This window comes from Syngnathus leptorhynchus, chromosome 6, assembly GCF_054491065.1.
Source record: "Syngnathus leptorhynchus isolate UIUO chromosome 6, UIUO_Slep, whole genome shotgun sequence".
Lineage (NCBI taxonomy): Eukaryota > Metazoa > Chordata > Actinopteri > Syngnathiformes > Syngnathidae > Syngnathus > Syngnathus leptorhynchus.
In genome coordinates, this window is record NC_141200.1 from 1134720 (window position 1) to 1161540 (window position 26821).

Here is a 26821-nt window from a genome sequence, read left to right on the forward strand (position 1 = left end):
ATCAGCACATGGCCAACCGCTAATAAGTGAAAGTTGAGTTTATAGAAGTATTTTTACAATAAGCGTGAATCCGAGAAATTCATCCTGTAAAGGCGAAAACCAAGGTACTCCAGACGAACGACTAATTGCGCCGGAGCCTCCGGGCCGAGACCGCAAATTAAACGGGAAATCGTCTTTTCTTCTAGCAATAGCATTAACAAAGAAAAGCTCGATGAGCTCGGCGCTTCTGGCAGCTGAGCTTTTGTTGGATTGTTCGCCGAGCGCAAGGATAAAACGCTGGAGGAGGAAAGCGATGCCAAGACAATTGCGCCTGAGGATTTTCCGCTTGAAATTCATCTCGCTTGAGTCTTGTGCGAGACGTTTTTGCCGCGTTTGCGCCACTTTCCGTACCTAGACCCGGCATTCATTAGTCCCCTCCTGCTGAGACGGGTAAAAAGATCAGCCGCATTCAGGAGGAACCAATTTTCCAAACGCTACCTGTTTTAACGAGCCGCTTTGTTCGACTCTCAGGCCTTCTGTAAGTGATTTTCATGCCACCATTGCACCCGATGAATCGTATCTACATCATGAAAGGCAACAGAAAAGCTCGTTTTGTTTCGCCGCATCACATTGACAAGCTCCTCGGACTACGAGATTTTGAGCTGATGGCATCGTGCCGGGTAATAAGATCACAAAACAGTCTTCCTCTGCTTTCACGTATGACCTCACGAACGACTCTTGTTGTTTTCCTTCACCGCCTCCTTCTCATCTTTCCTTGCTCTTTTGGGTCTCCCAACACCTGGCCGGAAAAGGGAGATCAACCGAGGGACGCATAAATCGCAAGACATTTAGCGGACTTGGACGAGAATTACTCTGCTCTACTCGTACTTTAGCTTATCTGTCAGTTCAGTTTGATAATGACCATTTTGGTGGGTAAGAGTCGATCGGCCAGCAGGTGAAAACAAAATGTCTGGCGGCCAGTGCCCTCTGTGTTTAGACACAACCTTATGTTTTTTTCAGTTCTTTGAAACATAAATGTAGATTTTCCTAAATATCTTAATCAGTGGCAAGCACAGTGGGCGTTTGTTCCTCCAGCACAAATTTGCCATGGCAACAACGCCCGGGATCCAAACAAACAGCCCCCCCCCCCACCCCGCCTCACGCTTAAGCCTATAAATAGTACTTATGTTTCTCATTTGTTTCCTGCGGCTGTGGCGCGAGGGCACAAGGGCTTCTGGGTAATTACACGAGGGAGAGCCTGTTATTAAGAAGAATGTACATGCGCCGCTTGAGCTCCCGAGGAGCCCGATACGCAATCGTTAACATGATTTGCAAGCTCTTATGAGGGTCTATCGTTTACTTTCCCCTCGATGGTTTGTGGACTGCGGCGCGTTGCGATCGATCTTTGGAAAGACCGTGAAATAAATATCCCGAGTCGTCTGTAAAAGGGAGGATTTGCAGAATCCACATTGGTTTAGCTTCGAAACAAAGTCCGAAATGCCGTATGATTCCCGAGTTGTTCAAAATGATTTATTTCCTAAAGATAAAGTTTTGATACAGTTTTTGAATTGGAGGGGATCCGCTTTTCAAATCTTGTTTGCGCTCTCAAGAGTGTTGGAAAGTTTGAGTCACTCCACAGTGGAAAGGAAGGCCACAACTCTGCATTGCTTGACAGCACTACTGAATATGGACCCCCTTCTCACCGCCGCCAACTTTTCACAAGTTGCCGGGGACGCGCTTTTACGGGCTTGGAGGAGCCGTTTCTCACAGCTGCCTGAAAGCCGACTCTGCATCGCTCGGGACAGATCCCCGATCCACTGCCGCGAGGACGGAGGGGGTCCCATCTGAAAAGAACCGGCTCACGGCGACACGGCGGGGGAGCTACAGTTAAAATTCCTCCGGCTTTATGCTTTTTCAAAAACCAAAGTGACAAGTAGTGCACGGCGGCCCGAATCAAAAATTACGACCGCTTGAATGGAGAGTGTGCAAAGAACATGATGAAAGAATCCCTCTTGTTTGGCTTTGTGCTTCTCTTAGAAGACTCGGAGCTAGGAGGCCAAAACGACATTCTCGCGCCAACTGCTAGTATTTTGATCACCGTTCACCTGGAAAGAAAACGTCACGTTGGGTCAACTTGACTTCGTCACACAGCCAGTGAATGAAAATATTTCCACGTTCACAACAAAGCAATACTGTGCTGGAACACAAGTCCACACAATGGGACTTTCTCAAAAGTCCAAATAAGGCACTCTGACCGACTCGCAAGCGTGTTGGCTCATCACGCGCGTCGCTAAAATAAAAACGCAGATGATCTCACTGGCCGTAACAACATTGTAAAACAAACAAGTGTGAACAGAAGCATTGTGGCCAGTCGCTGGACTGCTGCACTTAATGACGAAGTGGATCACAAAAGTGGGCCTGTGTGTGCAGCCAAAACGGCGGAGAACCCTCTTGGGTGGGGCTCATTGAAATAATCAAACTTCTCCCTTTGAAACGTTGCATAAGGAGTACTCGGCGCACGGAGGCTATTTTATTTTAGCAATAGCAGCCATCACAGTTGTTGGCGAACGTCTTCACACACCAATTGCATCACATTCTGCTAGTATGCTAATTGTCATCAAATTAAATTGTCATAAATTTTAAAAATAAAAATCACCATAAAATTGTCTTATTGTTAGTTATTAGGGGTGTGAGCATCTGTCACTCTGCCATCTTTTGACTTTTTCTTTTGATAATATGACTTTTCAGTGGCGAAAAAGAGTTGTTGCTAATTTGCTTGTCACTGCTACGAATTCTTCAATGTGAATGTCAGCTCAGGGAATTGGAAAAACTGGAAACGTGCCTGTAATGTACAGCGTGCGAAGGAACGCTAAAGATCAGGTTTCGGTCGGACTCGCTTGTTGAAGGAACTCCAGGTTTTTCCCAGACATATCTCATAAATTCTCAACTCTCCGTTGGCCTGCTTACGGAATCTCCCATCAGGAATTCCGCAGTCTTTGTTGTTGTTTAAAATATTTTGAAACTCTTGCCTCAAACCTTGTGCCAAAACGGTGCTTCATTCAACGCTCGGATGCTCTTGATATATTTTTCTACCATACGATCAACATAACGGGCTACAGTGGTTCAAAATGTTCCTCTCTTGTGGAGCTCACTCAGATTCCATAATGGCAAAGAAAAATCGTTGCTGTCAGTTGAACTATTGTTTTTTTTTATTGTTCATTCTGGAATGAGTTCCACCTGTGAGTTTTTGGTCTTGTTTGCCTTTTGTGCCATGAAATATGTTCCAATCTCCACCTTCTTGACTTCCAGCTGTGTCTGGTATCTGCATCTCGCTGTTTGCTTGCGTTTCATGTTCGGGTTAGGCTTTAGGATAAGGGCGTTAGCATTAGCATGAGTAATAACGGTTAAGGGATTAGTGTTACGGTTAGCGGGAGGTTAGGCTGAGCTCGCAAATTCCAAAGTTGAAATTAGATTGCAGTACCTTCACTCTTTCCAACCACGTATGCTGTTTTGTGAGTCACACGTTTCAAGCAAAACATCCCAAATGAACGAGCCGGCGTTATTTGTTGTCATTACCGTGACAACTCGGTTGCCGTGTTTTGATTTAGTTCCAGAAACTAACCAAAGGCTTCCGAAAATGCTACAAACATGACCTGTTGCTTCTGCCACTATAATTAGGAGGTTTTGAAGTAGAGCTGGGCAATTTAAGCAGCACAAATAGATGAATCAAAGGGAAGTCTTCATGTCAATAGGCGCTTGTGTGCTCTCGTTTGACCTTTGTGGGGTCCGGCAGGACACAAAATGGATGGCTCAATAGTACCTACCAAAAAATTGAGATGAAAAATTAACTTAAACTCAATTCTTTGTTGAATGGTTACGTTACAATTCTGCGGCAGCACTTCACGTTTTCATTCCTTAATATAACACACAGTAATTTTAAATCCGATGACATGAAAAGGGTCTTGAAAAACCCCAGAGGGGAAAAAAAAGCAACATTTGGGTTATAACGAATCATCTTTCCAATGCAAACCCCAAATTGGGACACTTTGGCAAGCGGGACAAACTTCCAGCGTCATACCTCCAAAGTTTCCATGAGCTAACGTGACAGTGAGACTTTTCTGTAAACGAGCCCTTGGCTGTCTTCCAGTGTGCCGATACAGAAGCTACTGTGAGCAAAAAAAAAAAAAAAAAAATCGCACATATCTGACTTAAAACAGGGCTAGCAAAGCCAGTATGTGCTCAAGATCAGAGAGTCACATTAGACTCCCATAATGGGAACCAGCTGAAGGCACACACCAGCAGACTGCCTGACTGGACTGATCCATTCCAGTCCAGACGAACCCCCCCCCTGAGTGTAGGGTCAGAAAAATGCATTATCCAGATGCTGGCTCTCCAACCCATTCCGACCTCCACGCCCAAATTCAGTGGCACGAGCTGCAGACATAAACACTCACACTCAGTCTCGCACTTATTAACACACGCACACGTCGTGCAGCCGTTTCGACTTTTATAGCAATTGATAGTTTCTCGTTGGCCTGCTGGCTGAGTCAGCCCGCCCGCTGCCGCGCTACCGTTGAGAGGGCCCACCCTGCCCCACCCAGAAGTCCCATTTGGGAAACCATCCCAGAACTGAGTGCTCACTCACATACAGTACTTCAATAAACCGCATATAAAATACTACACAGTGGAAAAAATGTAGTGGGCATGTTTGGTTTTCCTTTATGGAAAACCAAACTAATCTTTGTCCAAACTTTTTTTATGTCTCCAGCATTGATTCTGCAAAAGAATTACACAACCAGTTACCTTGATGCCTTCTGCAGCCCGGTTGAGCGAGAACCATTTAAAATCTGGAAACGATCCAGATATAAATGTTAATAATTTATTCCAAATTGTCTGCTTGCGTTGGGTTTAATAGACCGTAACGGAGCAATGTGATGTTTTATTCGGGAAACTTTAGTTCTCTCTATCTTCCACTCTGTCTTTATTGCTCATTCAAAAGGATCAGAAGTAAAACAGCTCAAATACTTTGAAAGTATGTCAAAGTTTATGTCAATATAAATTTGTAATGATCGAGTGGATCCTCCAAAATCCAACTAGGAGCTCCACCTAGAATCAGCTCTTAATCACAGCATCGCTGACCGAACATGTAAAAGTGCTCCGATACTTTTCCCGCAACAATTCTATTTTCATGACTTCCTATGAGAACTTGATTGGAAAATCCAAAACGAATCATCGGTGGAGCCGACAGGAATGGCGTCTATTTCGGTTCCAATGGTAATGATAGGTTAGTTTCTCGCACACTCATCCACACGAGGATTTTCCAAAAGCAACAAGTCGTCACTCATTTTTTCCAGCTAACGGTGCCGTCCGCATTGCGGGATGCTTCCATCCCTACTCGTGGATTACGAGGTTTCATCACGGAACACCCTTTTCAACTTGAACGGCGCTTTCTCTGGTCTCGTTAATGGTTTAAACATGTGGTGGCAAAGTCGGGGGGGATGTGCTCAGTCCGGACGTTGTCGGGGGAAGTCAGAGGTAGCACCTTTTGATTGTGAAAAGTTAAAACAATCTCTTAACCTCCCCCTAAAAAAAACAAAAAAAAAAAGACCAAATCGATCATATCGTTTTATTTTTATCAATGGAAAGACTTTTGCCTAATAGTGCGGAAGCTCTCCATTTAATTGTACTCAGGACTCTGCTTCGCCGCAGTCGCGCTCGGACTAAAATAGCTGGAGAACTGGGTGGGGAAGTACGCACGCCTTTGGCTGCTGCGCCCACCTCTCCGGCCAAAGCTATTATTTCAGTCGGGAAAAGCTCACTGTAGAGCGGGAATCTTATCACAGATGGGAAACATTTGTGTTAAAGATAAAGAGAAGTGATCAATCCCTTAAATTCAGACACATTATCCAGAACAAGGCCTGTTATAAAAGTTAAGATCACTTTGAAATTTCACCAAATTCTTTTTTCCAGAAGCTCGTCCCTGCTCTGCATATTGAAAACAAGGAAAAGGCAAAATGCGTGAAGTGCAGAGCCAACACGAAAAGTAAAGCTGCCAAAAGCACAATGATCAACATTTCCAGATTTGAATGAGTGAGTATTTGAAACTTTTGTCACTCGTGATTTCTGCCAATATTATTCATTATATAGGGGGTCCTCAGTTTACAACGTCCTCGAGTTATGACACGTCTTGTATATTATGGTTTTATATTATTTTTTTGTATTTCATCTTATATATTTAAAGCCTCATATATTTAAAGCAGTTTTGCGTCGTAAAAGCGTCCTAAGATTCGTACCAACTAGTTCCCGCGCGCGGCGAAAGAATACACTGCAAGTGGCTCTGGACCGAGGAAGACGCCGTTACCCACTCGCATGATATACGCCATTTTGGACTGTTGCGTCATCGCTCTCTTTCAACGCCCCTTCCAGTGTGCAAGCCGACCACAGGAATCAAGGTAAGGAATTGTTTTCATCTTTTTTTTATTACTGTCCTGTTTCATTTTATTACTGTCCCGAAATTCGCTTTACATCGCTGCGTAGGAACGGATCAACGTCGTAAATCGAGGACCCCCTGTGATAACGATAGAAATCTAAAGATTCTAATCACTGTTGTCAGGTGGAGCTCAAAATCCCCAAATCAACACTTATATTGCATCGTCAAAAAAGACTACTCAGTAATTTGTAAAGGTTACGCCCATGCCTGGGCTGACCAATCATATTGATTCATTAAAAAAAAACAAGAAGAAATTTACCAAATTGGAGGTTTCAGCCTGACACCAGCCAATTATTGGAAGGCCTAAATAGTTAGGTCAATGTGATGTTTGCTAACTTTGTGCATTGGTCAAATTACACAAGTTGCTCAACCATCTAAATGATTATTTTGTGTGGATTTGGATTGTATACGAGAGGGGAAAAAAAAGTTTGCTGTCTGAAACTAGTCTTATATTGTTTGCAAGAGTTCACCGACTTGGTCAAACCAAAGAGTTGGACCAAAAATCGATTGAATTCCTGATGCGGACTGTCCTCTTTGTTTTGTGGCCAAGCGCTTCTTGTGACAAGGGTCATGAGTTTGAATTGGCGGCGGCGGCACCAGCACCACGAGTTCCTGCCTTTTTATTGCTTACTTGAAACTCCACGATGCCTCCGAGCTAACAAACAAAAACTTGATAAAGTACCCTCGGCAACTGTGCAGCAGCAGACTCGTGGGCGTGAAAAAGAAAACAAGCAGCAGCCTACCTCGGAATGAGTGAGAGCTGCCGCTGTTTTTTAGCACAAGCTTCTTTTTGCATCCAATTTGCATTTAGATGATAAGCAATGCACGGACTGTTGTTCCGACAACAAAGTAATTACAAGTAACGCCGCACCTCATTGCCTCTGAGTGACTGCTGATATTTCTCTATTTCATTTATTGGGGAATATGATCTTATTAGGCCATTTCTTAATTATGTGTGAGCGAAGGATGGATGGGATTCAAAGATAAGCAAAAAGCAATTGATTACCGTTACAAACGTTGCTAAGGATGCGTCGCTCGCCTTGTTATTGGTTCCTTGTCTCTCGTCCGTTTTGTGGGTTGTGGCCAAAAATATTGTCAATCATCTTTCAAAACCTTACATAGCCAACATTTCAGAAACTTAAAGAAAAGATAAAACTAAAAGAAAGTGACAGCATCGGTCCCTAATGTTTACATTAGCATGCTAACTGCAACGTGTTTTTGTCGCTCTCAGTTTAACTTTACTATAAAACTTTCAAGTGAAATCAAAGAAATTAAACTTATTTAAAAGGTTTAATCAAAGCATTTGAGAAGTTTGGTCACACTAACTTATGATCAAAACTGATATGGATGGAAATTAGCATTATAAACTGCTATTTTGACACACATGGTTCAGCAGCATATCCAACCGGAGAGTTTCATGATTATTAAAACTGTCGTTAGCTGGACTTGATAGTTCTACGAGTGACTAATACACTTGGAAGCCTTCTGGCGATAAAATACCATAACATACTGCAAGATTCAGTCGCCGTGCTAAAGAAACCATCACGGACGTTCCCTTCAAACGTCGGCTGTCAGGACGCATCTGCCGATCCGGAGCCTTTCATCCATCATCGTCGAGAGAAAGCCCTTTATCTCGCTGCGACGCAATTAAAGTGTACTGATGGAAGTGTCATATGAGCGTGAGTCATTAGATGGTACAAGCAAGACACGCCGCACGCACAGATGGCGTGTGCATAATGGCATGTGCATTTACATACACAAATGACTGTGGGCTATTTTTAGATGGGCTGCTGTGTTTGTGTTGTCACAAAGTGGCTTCGCTTTTTTATTTTACAAGACCTTGTTGAATTCAAGCGTCGCAGGAGCACAATGAGAGCTCATCGATAGGGGCAGGCCACTGAACGCTGGCCACAGGCAAAGCAAAAAAAAAAAAAATGTCCATTTCATTCAGCGCTGGAGGTGCGAGATCCACTCAGGCAGAGTCGCAGTCGCCTATACTTAAGAACCAAACAAAGCCCGGCAAAAAAGTCAATGCTCACTTCAGACAAGCCAATAGGGACAATCACTGCAAACTTGTTCTCAACAAATAAGTGAAAACATACTCCCCTGAGGACAAAGTTTGTTTTCTATTAAGACCAAATATAAGTTTGCTTGCTCCCAAAGCCACAAACTTATCAAATACATCCTGTACCGCCTTAACGCTCCCCTTCAAAAATATTGGAACAGGATTCATTTTTGCTGGACAAAACATTTAAACTTGACAACAAAAGATGAATGAGACAACAGGTCACTTTTTTATTCCCTAGATATTTTGATTCTCAGATCATATTCGTAACAGTGAACGTGCCGTTTCTCGGAATCCACTCGTTTGGAAATATGTATATATTATTTCAAGCGTGATATTTCCAAATAAGATATATGTATTTGTTCTCATGTGGCACATATTTCTGAGGACTGTCCCCGGTGGTGACGTAAAAGCACGTCATGATGTTGCTCTGGACATCCACTAATAATAGTAAACTTTCTTTCCTTCACCCTTGTCCTTTTCGCCGTGTTTCACGGCTTGTGTCAAACATCTCATGATCAAGATTTTTACGACATTCACCCTTCGTTCACCTCCTTAAGTGTTGAGAAAAACTGTTTGGTTGTTTTGATTTGTTCTACTCCCGCTAGCTAGCTAAAGTCTCATTTTGGTTCTGAAGAAAACTGTTGTTTGAAGAAATACTTTGGAAACTACACCAAAGTAGTTTTAAGTTTAAGTCAAGTGACGCATGATGTAACACCGCATAGTCGATAGCTAAATTACAGTCACGAAGTAAGCTAATGTTAGCATGTGCTTTGTAGTCAACATTGGCCATATTGTATGAGCTTTGAAGGCTGTTCCGATACTTAGAAAGGTACCAAAGAAATAAGCCAAGGTATGGGCGAATGTTTCTAGAATCCTAATTGCCTCATTTAAAACCTCAAAGTGTCCAGCGAGTGGTTATAAAATTGATTCCCCCACAGCTTGAGTTAAAACTATCGACTTCTTCCAACTTTCCCTGCTCGTTCATAAGAATTCAACGCTTGTATACAAAGAACGTTCAAATATATCGCGGCACCTTTCACTTCACTCAAACAGAGGAGAGGCTTTAATCTTGGCAAAAAAAAAACCATCCTTGATCTTAGTCATGAAACCAAGGTGATAATCCCCATTTGAGGTTAGAATTTGGGCCGTGCTAGGATTTAGCAGGATTCCGAGAGGTTTTCTTTGCTCTTCTTTTGACCTCCTGGTGCACACCTGTTTTTTTGGAGGGCATTCATCAGATCAAGTCAAGCTTGGCTGAATTTCAACACAGAGAATTGCCATCAAATATAATTCAATCTGGGTGAAGAAACACTTGGTTAATATTACACTTTTTTATTTTTTTAAGGCGTTTGACTTCCGTCATCATTCATGGATAAGCCCCACATGTCCGCTTGCGTAAGCCGCGGAAATGAAAATAACACGGAGGGCGTGCTGTGATGTTTTTATTTGCGGTAATTAAGTAAACCTCGCAAGAAGGTCACTCGTGCGCAGACGATGATCAGTAATCTGCAGGTTAGCTCGCAGGCGGTGTCGTGCTTTGAGTGATGATAAATGACACGTTCTTAATGTGTCATGCAAATAACCTTTAAAGGTAAAATTGAGGGAACGGAGAACTGTGATCAGAGTGTCGTATACAGAAACGTTTCTCAAAGGAGCGATACGGAATTTCTGGCAGCCATACCTACAACAAACTCGCATTTATTCGTCTTTTTTTTTTTATGGTGCTGAGAAGTTCTAACTGACATGATGATGACAACCAGACAGCGGTCCTGTTTTGGGTTAAAGGTGACTGGAGGCAATTCGCTAGAGACGGAATATTCTCAAATTGTGTTTGCCAGTTTGTATTAAGCCACGCATTTGTTTTAGTATTAGTTTGGCTTTTTTAACGTTTGGAGAGTTTGTCAAGTGCGAGAGAAAATTAAGATCGATCAATTTATTTATTGATGTATTTATTTTTGTAGAATTGTTCTGTCCACTTTTGGTCCTCCTGCACCATTTTGCCGCCAACAGTGTTTCCATCCATGACGTGTGCGCTCACTTAAGTCTCTAAATAGACGCCGATGTGTGCGCCCTAAACAAACGAGACTCTGTATCGGCCGCTCGCGCTCAGGTTGCTGTTTTAGCTGTGTGACATTTTGCGTCGTGCCTGTGAGTCATGGGCGAGCCAGGGCGTGGCCGCCGACACAAGCGACTCTTGTTTCTTTTTTTTTTTTTTTTTTTTTTTTTGTGTGCGTGTTTTGTAACGATTGTTAACACAGCGTGAAAGTTGCTGGTAACTCGAAGTGACTGTAAATAAGCACAACGTGACTTGGGTTGCTCCTCGTGGCTTGCAGTCGCAAATGATGAGTAACCGGCATGTGGCGCAGAGAGCATGACTGCAGGGGGAGGCGGGGCTCCGGAGGGGGGTAGACAAACAAACAACTGTTTGAACTCCCATTCACACCTCTGTGGAGTTTAATCTTGGTTTTCGTCTGGATTTGTAAAAAGATGTTGGCAAACTATATTTCTTGTTGGGATGGCAGTGTGTAGCAAACATTTGCAAAACAGTGGCAAACCGCTCAGTGACTGCTCGAGTCGATGAAACGGCCCCACTTCAGAAAGTCAAACAAACGACGAGAAAAAGTCTTCACATTTCAGACGGCTTCTGTAAATGGAGCCTTTGTGTCGTCACTTCAAGTAGAGTGAAGGAAAGACACGTGGAAAGAAAAACTCAAGCAGCCGGTCTTGGGCGATGTCAAGTCGCTCGCAGAGGTTCTGGCCGACTGTCGGGTCAGGGTGTTGGTCGTGTTTCCAGTAGCGTCACTCGCCCTGCCACACGGCTTTGTGAAACCTTAATCATGTGTTTCACTTTCTTAACCGCCTCACTGGTCTGATGTGGTGGCACTAACCGTCGGAAAAAAATGGCGTGTGGCGGTGAAAGCAAACGTTGGCTCCAGACGGGCTTGCTCTTGAAGGGGGAAACGCCTGCCGAAGTGTGCCGGCTATTACTAATGAATCCAACAATTATCTTTGATTGTCCGTCATATTCTCAAAATATTATGCCCATAATCCAAAATAGTCCAGTCTTAATTCAGATGGAGGAATAATAGTTGCTCCTTGCAGTAGATAAAGAATATTGTCTGTCTAGATGTGTCGCTGTAGCATTTGTATTACAATGACTTAAACGGTTATAACGCTGCATCAACTCTAACTAACAAATTGATTTTGTTTAACTGGTGTCCTAAGTGGACTAGAACGCTTCCTCTCGCTATTATTCACACCTGTATCCATTTTCCCATTGACGTTTTTTACGACTGCTTTAAAGAAGTGCTCATTAAAACAACAAAGCTAGCGCGGCTGTTGCGCTCTACCGTTTGTCCGACTCTGATGCTCCGAGCGTTCAACAAGATTGGCTGTACTCTCTGAACTGTCAGGAAAAAAATCTCCTGGTGAACATGTGTGCAAAACACAAACCAGGTTGAATTTTAACGGTGTGCCACCTTGTAACAGAGGCCTTTCATTTCCAACATGTGTCGGTCGTTTTGATCTGCCAAAGCCGTGGTGGAGGAAGCATGATGCTTCCTAGATACGAAAAGGACACGTCACGTAATGTCCAAAGTGAATCTGATAAATTCTGAATACATTTACGCTTGTTTATGGGAATTTCATTGAGCTCCAGCGACCGAGTTCCACAGGGCAATTGAAGCAGCTCGTATATTTGTGCCTCCTAATGAAGGCCCGACACGGCGTATAGCGCTGCCGAATCCTCCAGAATGCCGCCGAAGGCGCTCGATACCTTCCTGGCTCACATGTTCCAAAGATGGTCGTGAAGAAAAAAGGCCAATGGAAATAAACGCATGTGGAGAATTGCGCAGTGGCACGAATCGCACACTAAAGCATTCGCAGCCGTCTGTGCAAATGTTGCCAAGGAGCCCAAACGTGCTCTGAAGTCGAGTTGTCTGTTTCAATTTTTTTTTTTTTTTGGTAAATTGAACATTTCTGTGATTTTTTTTCATTTTCTTTTTTATTAAAGTCACAGCAGGCAAAGCTTTTTTATCTTTTATTGTTTTGAGGACGAGTCAAATAGTAAAAGTACATGAACTCAGCTTTCAGTTCATATTAATATAAAGTTTCAAGTTTATTTTATGCTCATAAATTCTCAGAAATTTTCCAAGTATAAGAATTCACAAATTTTTTCACATCGCCATTACCTCATTGCCAAAACAACAAATCAAAGACTTAAGTTATTATAAAACGTAATTGGCTTATTTTGACCATTGTGCGATTGACCTTTTCCATCCATAAGATGGCGCTGTGCTTTCTGTCACAAGCAGCTGTGACATTTGTGAGTGTTTTGAGGCAGCAGCGTGGGTCGGGCGTGGCGCCGCACGTGGTCGAGCTTGTCGAGTTTGGCAAAGCAACCCCCAACTGCCCATCACCGCAGCGTTTTCTGCAAGTCCTCGCTGAGAAAAAAAAAGCGCATACTCAGCAGTTTAAACAATATTATTTATCTTCTTGCCACTCAGCAATGCCACTTGGCCTTCATTATTTTTCGGGGCCTCCGCTCCCATATGAGCTCATTGCAGAAACGTCCAGGAGTTCAGAAGGGGACTACCATCAGTAGTTAATGTCCTGGTCATGGTTAGAACCCGCCTCACCAATTGCCCATTTGGGATACGGTTAAAAAACAGCTGTGCAGTTTAATAAGCGCCTCAAATGGAATATGTGACTCCGTGTCGGTCCTCGTCGAGTGTCCTTGTGTGACTTGGTGCTTGAATCACTTTGGGCTTTTCCTGCTCGCCCAGAGAAAACCGCAGATTAAAATATACCGCGCCGTCGTCACAAGCTGAAATCTAAAGAAAGATTTGCTCGCGGACAAAAAACGATAGACAAATACGCGTTTGTAAAAATAGCCTCGCTACGGAAAAGGCGCTATTGTGTTTACGTTATGCGCCGCTGCTATTGATAGCACGTCACATGGACGGGAATACTCGTCCGTCCTCTCGGCGGGTCAGCCTTTGTTTTCGCTGGCCGACAGAGTTTACATGCCCGTACCGCAGGAACAATACCAACCGTCGCTTCGTTTCCGTCTGCGGTCGAGGCCACTCGTCGCACAATAGACTGCAGTTGAATGCCGATGTCAGTCAAGCAAGTTTCGGATCGATCAATGTTTCTGGCTTGCTCACATCTCTCAGGTTTAGTCACCAAGCTGAGGTTGAAACTTGGAACCAAATCTTCAGCTTTTTTGCTAAACTGTCTTTCAGTCTTTTATCTGAACGCCTTGAGCTTTGTCGCCCGGTGATGGCTGCCTCGCACATCATTGTGACAGATATGAAATCTGCTTTGCCGTCCTTAAGTGCGTGTAGATACACACACTGGCTGACCCGGATTTAGAAGACTCGGATTAGTTCCATCCTATTTAAGGACAAGAACGAAAGGGTCTTGTGAACGGTCTCCATCTTTTTGTCTCTTGCGTCACAACTGAACCGATCAAGAGAGAGTTCCGTTTTGCTGGACCTCTACAGACTGATCTGAAGCTCTCAGAACCTGAAGAGTGACAGACGAGTCACACTCACATTGAGTGGGAACTGAACCAACAACACCGTCAGTAGACCCAGCAACACTTTTAAATGCAGACACTCATCAATTGTTTTAACGCGATCATTAAGTCTGAATTAAAATTCCAAAGTAGCCCGGCAGTCACCGCCCCAACATGCTGACCTCGCTTTCCTTCTGAACCTTTTTTTTTCTGGTCTTCAAATGATGGCAGCAAAATGAAAACGACTCTAGCAGTTGCCTTCTTCTTGTTTATGGACAAAGCAATCTCCGTCCGGTGAGGTCACAATCGTGTAACCGCCGATGCTTTTATGCAGCTGTTCTAGATTCCCTTTCCACGGGAAGCATCTGAAAAGATAATTCTGCTCTTTTGGCTTCAACTCAGCCCGGCCGCAGGCTGGGGAATGTTGAGCTGAGCCGATGTCCGCTTCTGCCTTAGCTTTCCCTTCCAGTTGCCAGCTAACATCGACTCGTGTTGTGTTAGCATATGGGCCCGGTCTCCATGTGTAATAAAAATTTGGCGAGTAGGTGATTTCAGTCGATAAGAATTGGCAGCTCTCGTTAGGGTTCTTTCACGGTTGCAAATATTCGCAAAACGATCACCAGACGTTATTTTTATTTCCTCATATAAAGTTGTCAATGTCGCATTTTGGGCCGAGTTAAGTGAGAAAAACAGAAAGCTTTTAGACGCATGTATTAATTTGATTTCCAAAGATGAATAAGAATCAGATGAATAAGATTCTCGTTTATATGATAGTTTTACTTAGTTTTGTAATCGTAAAAATGTACCTTTGATTAGTTTTCTTTTTTTTTCTTTTAATTTGTATATTTTGTATTCTTTTTCCTTTATATTCATATTCATCCCAGCATACCCGCACTCTTATTTCATTGCTCGCCACTAAAGTATTTGTGCAGTGGATTGCACGACACGTCGATTCCTCACAGCAAACTCATCCCGCGCCCATAAAGCCAAATATGATTTCCAGATCCGCAATGTCGATGGGGCGAATGGAATTCTCGTTTGTTGCCGTTATCGGACGCCGCCTGCACCTGACAGCAAAGTGGGCCAAATGATTGTATGCCACAAGTTTGGAGGGACGCCTTTGTCCTCTAGATTGAATCCAAACCCCCATAATCCCGTTTTAGGTGAAGTTTGGACTGCACTGTCCATCAATCAAATGTGAGGGGAGGCCACACACACATGCATAGACACGTTGTCTTCGCTGCCCATCGATTGCGTCTCCTTTGACTGGAACACACATAAAGCGTAAAGATAAGAGCGCGGCCTCCCCTCCACGGACGGCCAAGTGAGCGAGGCCACCAGCTGCTGCCTTTGCCGGGGAATTAAACTCGCAAATGACGTGACCGAATCTGTCAGGGAAAGACTCTGCTACGTTCATGCATGATGCAATCTCACTGAAAGATGAATTCATCATTCATTGGATATTAACAATTTTAGCTGTTAAATGTCGCGATAATGATAATGCGGTTGATATTCGATCAACGAGCAACAATAACAATGAATAATAATAATAATGCTAATAATAATAACAAAGCTGCTTTAATATTATGTTTTATATATAGGATAATATTTGGCGTCTTTCATATTGTCTTTCTATTTGTTGCTGCACTGTTTGTGTTCAACGACGACACATCGCCACATAGATGCTATCCATTACATTCTCTGTAGGGTTTTGCATTGTGTGTTAGAATTAAGACAGCAAATGTTTTTAAGTCAGGTCAAAAACAAAAATTCACAGAAACAAAGTTCACGCCTCTGCTTTTTGGTTTTCAAAATCAAAGCTAAAAAAAAATCACTCAAAAAACATCTCTTGGCACGACTCGTCTGTTTGTCGAGTTCAGGGTGTTTTCTTTGCATTATTTTTGTAATTTGTGATTCACGATTAGATGGCTGGATAATGTGGCTCCCACACAAACACACTTGAAGTTTCTCCTTTTGTATCCCTCACACCATAAAAGGCGCAATTACCTTTTGAGTCCAATTATGGACTGTCATCATGGTGGTTTTCCTGACAGTGCTGCTTTATCCGAGAAGCACGTTGAACCTCAAGCGTATAAAATATTCAGCGTGATTGCACAAGGAGCTTATTGTCTGCAGCGAGCTTGTTGCCTCAGCTCCTCCTGTGCAGCTGTTCCGGGCTTCGCTTGCGACAGCACACTGAACTTGATGGCGTACGTAATTTCCTCCCCGCTATTTTAAGATGTCGATGCTAACACACACACGTACTGTACATAATCCCAAGCCTGTATGGCCTTTCCTAACCTTTGCCCCCGTTCCAAAATGCTAGCTGCCTATTTTTAGCTCTGGTTCGATCCCTAAACCTCTTCGATTCTATTTTGTTCCCGACCTGTAACTGGACAGTAAAATTAGCGAGAACACGAATTGCGAATTTTTACTGGCGGCCCAATCAGGCCGGCATGAGTCAACTTCAGTTTGGTCACGTGGTAGCGCTATTAATATCGGACCCGGACTCTTTGATAAATTAAAGCATGGTAGCCAGTTAGCATGTGGATGTAGCATGAGACCAAGTTTATTGGCCGCCGCCACATGACGAAGCAGCCTTCTGATTATGACTCACGCGGCCCGAGGCCCAGAAGGAGTCTCATAACTTCCAAATTGATTCCTGCTGGCTATATTTAAAGACATGACTCATATTCACAAGTCATACTTGACGTTCCCATTGGGGTAAATGTCTTTAAAGCGCAGCGTGATTAACATGCGCTAAATAGCACATGCTAAAGTTTGACACATTCATCATAAGGCGACTTTCTTGCTAGTTTTGTCTCTATTATGCAAAAAAGAAGCAGAAGGACAAATCCAAACTCAAGACAGCTCCAGATGGAGACTTCTTTTTTTTTTCTGTTTCCTATGAGTCATGCGGCTTTTCCCGCCGAATCACACCAGAGTCCCTTAAAAGCTGAAGTTCAGTTTGTTTCATGAGTAGGCGTGCGCGCTCTAATGCATGCATACTCAAGATTCTTCCAAGTATTCATATCAAGCGGATTCTGCTTGGTCATGCGTTATTCTTCAGTTCGATAATTCTAAAAATAGAAAAATCATTTGAAAAGTGGGAATGCCCTTTACAGACATTTGCAGTTGTCACGTCGCCTCGGGCCACACGCGACCTCATTCTGTCCAACATGTGACAAACATGTTACAACACGTTTCTCAAATGTCATCCTCACTTCTTCATTAGATTGCTAAACGGTTTCTCCGCCACGGTGTCCGTTAAACACGCGTCCTGATGAAATTAGCCGCCGACAGCGCGGACGATAGCGAATGTTAAGGTCACAAGCTCGGACGCAGCCCTCACGGGGACATTTTGTGTTTATTGTTTTAAATTTTTTTTCGGTGATGAAAAAGGCAAGGAAAATAGAACTGAATCTTCTTTGTTCATTTCTGGAAATATATATATATATATATATATATATATATATATATAAATAAATAAATAAATAAATAGAGCAGCGGCGGCAGCGCAGAGGGCCCTATCGGAACATCTGGTCATGCATAATTCCTTCTTATTGAAAACTTGGCAGTTGTGTGATAATGAGAATTTGCTCTGGCGCTTCCATTTTGGATGGCAAAAAAAAAAAAGCTCTTATCAGAAATAAACACGCCAATTGACTTTGTGCGTGTGCCGCTTTCGTTTCCAACGTGACCGACTGCGGCGGCGTGTGGGTCCTGCAGGTAGACAAAAGTTTAGTTGCAATCTTTGAGGGGGAAACACCCTGACCTTTTTTTATTCTATTTAGATTGTGACATTGTTCCAAATAAATGACGCAATTATGTTGCGAGGCTAACGGCGTAGCAATTGAGGCGATCCCCAGAGTGGTGTGATTAGAACTTGTTCCCGAGCTGCCGGAATGCCGCCGAGCTAATGTGGCGCACTCGAAAACTGCAAATTTGGAATTCCCCCGCCATCACAAGGCCATGCCACAATCACACTTTATTTATTAATTTAAATCAACAACTGAATATGTCTAATTGAGCGACTAAGAGCATGCCACAATCACACCTTCTTTTGAAAATAAACAACCGAACGTCGCAAATTGGCACTTGAGCGACTAAAGCTCCACCGTCACTAAACCCCGACCACTTATTCGATTGATGTGGATCAGGTTAAAACAACAGAGTTGTTTCCCGTTCACCTTTCCGGAGAGAGCGAGGTTGAGCGTAGTCCTCGCTCCGAGGCTTAACCAGGACTGCGTGTGGGCCGCGCCCCCCCCCCCCCCCCCCTAATATAAGCTGAGCCGCCTGTCAAAACGGGAGCAATGTGGAAAAGATCATCTGCCCGGGAGGCCTCGAGGTGTTTATCAGCATAAAGCTCCATTTGCAAGCGGGACAAAAGTCTGCTTGCTAAAGGCTGACTTTTTTTTTTTTTTTTTCATTTATTTTCCCGCCGCCAGAAATCGAAACATGCGGAGCGGTTAGTGGCCAATATTTGAAGTGGGATTGTTCTCAGCAGCCAGATGGGGGGAAGGAACGTCAGAGAGCAACCAAGATGGGGCTGAATTAACCCTCGAAAAGGCTCTGGTGGGGGGAAAAAAAAAAGACTTGCTCCGTTTGTGTTTTAAAGTATATGTCTCAAGAAACAACACTGAGGCTAAATGTAAGCTTAAGGTATATGCGAGGGAGGGCAAAGAATTTGAAGAAGTGGGGGGATGTGAAGGACGGTCATAAATAAATAAATAAATGACGAGACATCTTTGGGCTCAAAGAGGCCTTCAAAAGGGAGGGCTGGCCTTCAAGCCAACCTTGTTGCGTATGATGAGAAACATCTGCTTAGAATGTGGACGTCTGCAGCTTCGATTATGCGATAACATACCATCTGATGTTTTCTGTCTTTCGGTCGTCGCCCGTTTTGTCATTCAAATTCTTAACAGAATCAAATTTAATTGAAAAAGAGGCGTATCCATTTGTCACCTGGCGACTTAATTAAGGCGAGATGGCGACTACTTGGGGAATGCTCGTCGTTATAAATCAGTGATGCTTGCTGCAGCTAACCGGAGCTAAGCAGCAGCGGCGGTGGCGAGCGTCTCGTTCAAGGACGCTTTGACAAGTTATTTCTGTTCTAGGAAGCAAAAGGCCAAACATTTTCATGATTGGAAAGGAGGAGTGCGATCACTAAGCCTGGCTTGCTTCAGGTCAGAATTAAAATTGCACGTCTCGATCCAACAGCTGCCCTCCATAAGGTTGGCGATACGGACGGCCGGACGGCTATCTTTAGGCCCCCTGATGTGATCCGATCCGCTCAATAAAATTAGTAAGATATCACCCACCGCAACTTACACCCTTCGAGAGTATCTATTGATTCGGTTTTAAGCAGCCGATAGAAAGGAAAGGGAACCGTTTGAAGACTAGTTCTTGTGGACGTTCCTTTTTCAAATAATGCTGTGACAAGAGATCAAATATGGACACTCTTAATTTTCTTGTTTGGATTTTGTCCACCACTACCTTGTTTCAACTATGAGGTGAGCAGGGGGGTCACCTCGTGTGTCCCTAAGAATAACATCAATTCATCAGTATCTCAAAGCAAAAATTGGACTTATTAGTCTTGTGCGTGGAGCAAATGCTCATGTGCACACTCTGGATCCATTTTCTGAAGTTCCTTCTTTCCTCCCAGTCAGTCAACGAGCGTCTCCCCGTTTTTTACGCCAACCTTGTTAGCGCTTAAATTGAAGGAACGTCATAATAGTCACAAAAGCCACAGCGTGCTGCCGAGCGCTGCGATGTCATGTTCAATTTCAGATACCGACTCCATACATTGCGCATCGCTCGCTCGCTCAGGAGAAAACTCGTGATGCCCGTTTTGCCGTCGTTGCGTCTGTTCTTTCGATTGATGCGGTGATATTCCACCTCGACGGGTAAAATACGATTCTGAGTGTGAGATCTTAGTGGGAAGGCGCGGATGGGAAACACGGGCTGCCGAGCAATCGCATTTTGAGGCTGGCTTTTGCTGAGCCACTGCTTCTCTGTCTATCGTCCTCGGAGGGAGTAACGCGAGGACATAAAACTGTGGAAAAAGTTGTGGGTTGCAGCGCTGCAGAAAATGAACGGAAAATGTTATTACACCACTCTCTGGGCTCCTGTTCACAATTTTTTTTTTTTTTTTTACCCTAAGCTCTAAATCTGCTTGTGACTGAAGCGAGAGGCTCTAAACAGATGCAGCTTGACCATTGCTCGCTTCTTGGCATGCGGGCGACATGCGCTACCCGGCCTCTGACATTTGAAGACGTAAACACATCGGGGAGCGATGGAACCTTCTCAGCCCCCGTACTGACAGCCTGTGGCGGAGATCTTGTCAAGCAAAGGTTAAACCTAATCAGGGACGGTGCTACATCTGGCCGACATTAGCTGATCGGGAGGAATCGGGGGCCAGAAGACAATTTCTGCCGATGAGGAGAAAGTCCTTCGTCAGGCTCTCATCCATTGCAAAGGAGCAAACATGAAGTGGCTAACAGATTGCTTCCAGCTTTTATTCCCGGACAAAGCGACGCTGTGTGCAAATACTTGACTTCACACATTAGCCGCTCGCGGAGCGCTTCGCTCCTAGCGTAATTGCGCACTGCAATTTGCGGTGCGGCGCCGAGGGGACTGACAGACGGCGCTCCGAGCCCACTGCTCATCTTGCCAATTCTGACATCCGCTAAATACAGTCTTTAGCCGCTGACAGCGTTTCAACTGTCACCTTTTTTTTTTTTTTTTTTTTTTTTTTTTTTTTAGCCGCTAAGGCTAACATTTGCACTACCAACACATACAAATATGCGAAGCCAATGGAATTCAGATTGGCTTTGCTGACTACAAAATAGAACTACGGTGGCCTTCGTGAGTCAGAAATGTGTCGTTTTAGCAATATTCTTTAGTTAGTTTTGATGATACGCATTTCAGCGTCCCTCAGCGATCTAAATGAACTTTTCTACAATGGACGATTTGATGTTAGATAAGCTGCGTCAGCAGAAAACTCCCACGTTTGACAGCACCAATCTGCCCGAATACCAAAACATAAAAATGTAACCCCATGTGTCTAAATGTAACGTAAAAATTTGCTACAAAAGTCTTAAGGCCACTCGTTGACATATTTGCTGAGGGTGAAACCTTTTTTTAAAAGCGGCAAATTTTTTAACAACATTCTCATAGCTGACTAAAATATTCTTGGATGATGAAAAAAACATCTGCAAAAAATAACACATGACACAAGGCATGATGTATATGTATAGTTTCTTCCCGCCGTGCACAAAGTGTACTCGCCCTGCGGAGGAAGTCACATTGAGCAAAGGTACTGAGGTTGACTTGTGCCTGTGCACTGTGGAGCCATTGTATGGACCCCCGCCTCCCCGTTAAAACTCACACTGCACTCTCACTTTCACCCCCCCTCCCACCCCTCTGCCGCCTCCGCCACCTCTGCATGGATACTCAGAAAAAAAGCCATCCCTCGGGGTGTTCACGCTCCCCATGAAAGAGCGATTCTTTGCCTTCTTCATCTTCTCACCTCACAGCCGCCTCGCTCGCTGCTGACCTCCTACAACAGAACCGCAACCCAAACACTCTCGGCAGACCTTGTATGTGCACAAACGCCCTGGATGGGAAACAGACCTCAGACGCCGGACCAGACGCACGCTTGAATAGCATCCAAACACTGAGCAATGAATCAGGCGTGGGAATAAGACCACAGAAGGAAGTTCAGATCAAATCTTGAATTCAAACACCATGAGGGAGGGGGGGGGGGGGGGTCCTTGCCAACGTGGAACAGATGCAGATGGAGGAAAGTGGAGGAAGGGGCAAGCAGAGTAATTAACAGTGGTCCATACCTTCATGGCTGAGGTCAGTGAAGATCAGCAGGGTCAGGATTGCGCCCACCAGGGCACATTGCGAGGCTCTCATATTTTTCGTGCTGCCAGTTAAGTCCTCCCAGCGTTTATGCTTAGACACACTCCATTCACCGGGGCCTGAATGAGTTTCTACTTTGGGGACCTACTACTGGATACTGCGAAGGGGCCGGGCCGGGCGGGCCGGGTCGGGCCGGGCCGGGGAGGGACCAGGAGAGAGACGCCCTCCTCGACACCCTCCTCCCCATTGCAGAGCTTTCAAACACACTTGCACACATGTTCCGAGGCTGAAGAATGGTTTCCTGTCTCGCTTTCTTTCGCCTCTTCACTTTTGAGACACACTTGTAAAAAAATTGTTTGGATTCAGATTGGATTGTTCCCGTGGGAAATAAAGGAATAGTAATCTTCAATTATTTAAAAAAATGTTATAAGGCCAATGTTTTCCACAAGCTCTCCACATACACATTTTCACACAACACGGCTTTTGTCTTTCGTCACATTCCGGGAGTGACCATTCTCTACCGCTACGGATCGATCAATTGACTCTAGAAACGTTCAACAATGGAGCAACAAATAATAGTATTGGGACCACACAGTTGCACCTTCCCTCCTTTTTGTCTTTGCCGGGTAATTGAAGTGGCCTGCCGGGAGCGCCGCCTGCTTTCTGCGAAGAAAAAACCTTTTTGCTTTTAATTAAAGACCAATCGAGTTGCCAAGCTCTCTCGTTGCTTCTCCCTTGATGAATGTCGGCTTCTTTATGTTTTTGTTCTACTAACCTGCTCCCTGAGCTAATTAGGCTTGGCTTTAGAGCTTCTGGCTTCACTTCACATCTCGCAGTTACAGACCCAGCAAACCTTTTCCTCCCCGTTAAAAACAACGCTCCTAAATCGAATGTTGGTACTCACGCACGCCACTTTCCTTGTAATGAACGTGCGCGTTCTCCTGACAAGGATTAGTACTTTCTGCTCGGCTGCCAAGATTAAACTTCCCGTTCGCTCGTAGCGTCGAGAGCCTTTCTCATGTCACGGTCAACCACTTGGCAAATTATTCTCACTGACAAGGGAAGTGGGAATATAATTAGAATATTCTAGCAGTGTGGAAAACCTCTTAAGACAATAAATAACTTTATTTTGAACACAACAGTCAAATTAGCATTAGTTTGGAATCCAGATGAAGCCATGGAAAGTTTACTTAATCTTAAGTGTCATAAATAAGTGGCCTAATTCATGTGTATATCCTGTACATGGTTTTGTAAACATCAAATGCAATTTTGGGTCTCAAATGAACCTCATCCACATTTTTGGAACCACAGATTGGCATCATCAGACGATTTAGACTTGAATTATCCTAATGTATTTTTTTTTTATAAATGGACCTTTCAAGATTTATGTCACCCTATTACTAAAATATTTTAAGTTATCTTGAAGAACAGAAAAAAAAGCGTGAAATTAGCGAAATGGCATCATCAAGCTAATAGCAGTGCAGACAGCATGACCTAGCATGTACTCTTGAGCAAAATCTACCAGTAGCATTGTTTTGGATCATTTTACAATATTTACAATAATACTAAAACTAAATTCTTCACATAAATATTTGATTTTTTATTGTAAACAATTTTGAGTTTTTAACCCATTCTGTTCTTCGACATTTAGCATAGTAGCTAAGACCGTTAGCATGTACTAGCATGTACTCCATGTACTCAAACTGCATTGTTTTGCAATGTATCCATCATGGTCCAGCTTTTAAAAATATCAGTGTCTAAATTGTCCTTCATATGGGACAGCGACCCACTGCCGAAAAAGCTGCTAAGGCGCAATGACATGGGAGCTTCCCCGGCGCGATTGCGGCTGTAAGATGACCCGCTGAACGACACATGGCGGTTGTAACCCCACACTATTTATGGCAGACAATCTCCTCCGACAACAAGCTCCTTGATTATTTCAGCATGGCACGAGCCGCGTGTTAAATCGCTCCCACCCGAGCCTGCGACCACGATGACATGCTCTCGCCTCCCAGAGAGACATAATTCACCCCGGAATCATTACCCACTGCAAATAGTAAGCCGTTCACGTCACCGCTGGGTCCTCCGATGCGAGCGTCACTCCCTCAAAGTGATTCAATTTAGCTCAAAGTATTTCATTAAAGCGTGCTAATAATGTACGACGGGATTCCTGTGGAGTCTTTGATTCAAACGGGGAATTGTTTGCATTTAGCGTGTTCCCCCCCACCCCCTTCCCCCCCCCCCAAACACATTAAATGTCTCCTCGGGCCTCAACATATTGAAGACATTTCCTAGTTCATCGCTGCCTCGCCGGATGGCTTTTTACATCACTTCATCTGCCACACGGCCCATCTCGGGTCCTCACATTTCTCTCGACTCAAACCCGCACATCTGCATCCGCTGTTACGTTTACACAGCTTTGCATGCGAGGCCACATGACGACGTCACCACAACGTATCGAGGTAGACGACTGGCTGCCACTCTATCTGCTTCCAGCTGCGGGTCAAGTTGTTTGACAGATGTTCTAGCATCAAATACGTCTTGTATCATTCTGAATAATAAACACCACCTTGTATCCATTTCATTGGAAGCAGCTGAAAACGTAGAACATAAACATAAAATATTAGCGCTAAGACCATTTAAACGGTGTTGCTAACCAAATTAGCAGCAACTAGCAGACTCATAAACAAATATTTTGAAGATTAGACTTGAGGACATAGAAAATGGATGTTTGGTTTTAATGGTGCTCTTCCTACAAACAATAACATGGAAGGTAAAGTCACTTTGGTCTTTTGCAGTCCTTCCCGATGAAGCTTTTGCTGTCCATCCAAGTTAACGAGCATGGGGTACACTTATCAGATCTCACGTCTTGGCCTTTTGATGTCATTGACACCGGCAGAAGTTAACTGGGGACGTTGGCCCAAAATATCACCTCTAGAGGCATCTTTGCTAGGCTCGCCTTTCAGTACCCCGGCTCAGATCGCATCCTATCTGACTACTGCAGTGCTCCCCAAAGCTGACGACTTGATTAAGCCACCGCTGGCGTGTCGGTGTTATTCCAACTAGTCCCCCACCCCCCCCCCCCCCCCTTCCTGCTGTCAGTATGTGAGATGGAGCCAGTTAATCATGGTACTGTTTTGATCATCGCGCGGTGATGGGGAATACGCGGCATGATAATTAAGCGGGAACAAAGAGCATCGTGGACCCGCTAGAATGCTACGACGGGAGGCCAAGGAAACCGGTAGTAATTTCTCCCGCAGATCGCCCGTCAACGTGCCTCCGCGTCTGTTGCCTCTACTTATAGCTCACCCGTCATTAGCATGATTGCGCCGGTTAAAGTTCACGCTTCCTCCAGTCTGTCCCGGCAGCCCGGCAAAAATACGAGACGTCAGCGTTGACCTGGTTCCCAAGTGGCCGAGTTGACGTAATTTGAAGCACATTTCAAAATTGGTCTCCTTTAAAATCTGGACAAATCCTGGCAAAAACTGCCGGCGGAATCGTTGAATCGATCAATTTTGGCTCTATTCTTAAGTGATTGTGAAAAGTTTTTCGTCAATCTTTGTGTTGTTTTTCCTGGGCGAAGGACGGTCGGAGCACGACAGATGTCATTTTTTTGGGAGCATCTAATGTGTGTTGCCGCTTTGCTTCCGCTGGCTATTTTTTTGACTGCCATGTCAATTTAATTGGCTTTTCCAGACATTGTGTAAAAAGATGCACGTTTCTTTTCCACTGTGACGATAATTGTTGTTTCAAGCTTTTCAGTCAGCATCGTTGACATATTTGCGAATTGAGAAAACAACAAGCTTTTAGTGCATTCAGAGACAGCGAAAGCTTCATTTGCAAACAAATGGGCTGCTGTCAGAAACACTCTCTGTCCATTCGTTTTGAAATTCGATCACATATACGCAACGATGCGTTTAAAAGATAACAAATATGAGATCCTGTGTTAGATATCGTTGAAAATCAACTATGCCGGAAAATAATAGACAATCAAATTAGCATATGGCGTTCCGTCAAACCACGCTAATGTGTATTTTGTTTGCCTTACAAATGAGGTAGCCTACTGGTTGTTTATACAATATTAGCGTGACTTTAATTACCACGTGATTTATAGTGATTTTTTTTTTTTTTAATGGAACAGTTAAAAAAAACTTTTTTTCAAAGCATGCTCTCTGAGATCACATAGCCTTGAACATACCATTCTGTCGAATTCACTAAAAGTTCCTTCTCGTGTGTATTGAGGCAAGAATTCCAATGACTGAGCGCCAGTAATGTACGTTTCAGCTTAATCAAGGTCACACATAAACTTCATAACGGTGATCCAAAAGCATGGAGCAGCTTGCAGCAGGCGCTTCACCAGACCAGAGCAGAGCAGGTCAAAACAGGATTTAGCAGTGCCCCCTGGTGGAGGATCACATTCACTCAAATGACCGTTCACATTTTAGATTTTTTTTATTTTTTTTATAGATTTAACAAGCCTGATGTGATCTGCGTTTTAGTGTGTGTGTGTGTGTGTGTGTGATGACAAACCCATGTGAGCAAACAAAATGCTGAATAAACAATCGTTTCCGTCACAAGTGACTGTGTCCAACAGCAGGTCAAATGTCAAGAAGTAAGAAGCGCGAGGTCGCAGTTCAAATGTCTGGGAACGAAATACTGATTCACATGTGAATGCTTGCGGAATGTATCAGAGATCAGACGTGGGCGAGCGTTTTTTCACACGCTCTTTTTAATTGTGGCACTAACTGACTGCAGAACCAATAACGGGAGTGAAATGAGAAGTGTGTGCCCTCTGGATGGCTTCAGATTGTGTGTGTTTGTTGATGCTTGATACAGCAACTGCATACTTTTCTTTTCCATGTATTCCCGGGAGGAACCTACGAATTTCCTTTCCCCA

General features: G+C 44.0%; 2 protein-coding genes across 14 annotated transcripts in view; one reads left to right on the plus strand and one right to left on the minus strand.

Annotated features, from left to right (window-relative positions):
* Positions 1-22059, minus strand: part of cspg4 (chondroitin sulfate proteoglycan 4) — a 39477-nt gene extending 17418 nt beyond the window's left edge. The window contains exon 1 of the mRNA XM_085914397.1: positions 21906-22059. Within this exon, the coding sequence (XP_085770523.1) occupies positions 21906-21978 (73 nt within the window). The 5' untranslated portion in view covers positions 21979-22059. The remainder of the gene's footprint in view (positions 1-21905) is intronic.
* lingo1a (leucine rich repeat and Ig domain containing 1a) overlaps positions 1-26821 on the plus strand; it is a 155235-nt gene that overhangs the window by 21577 nt on the left and 106837 nt on the right. For 10 of the 13 annotated variants that reach the window (XM_085914384.1, XM_085914385.1, XM_085914388.1 and 7 more), the window contains one exon: positions 5950-6069. The exons of 1 other annotated variant lie outside the window; for it this stretch is intronic. The gene's annotated coding sequence lies outside the window, so the exon portion shown is untranslated. Of the gene's footprint in view, positions 1-5949; positions 6070-20218; positions 20791-26821 lie in introns of those variants that run through there. 2 more of the 13 variants (XR_015066425.1, XM_085914393.1) reach the window with 2 other exon arrangements.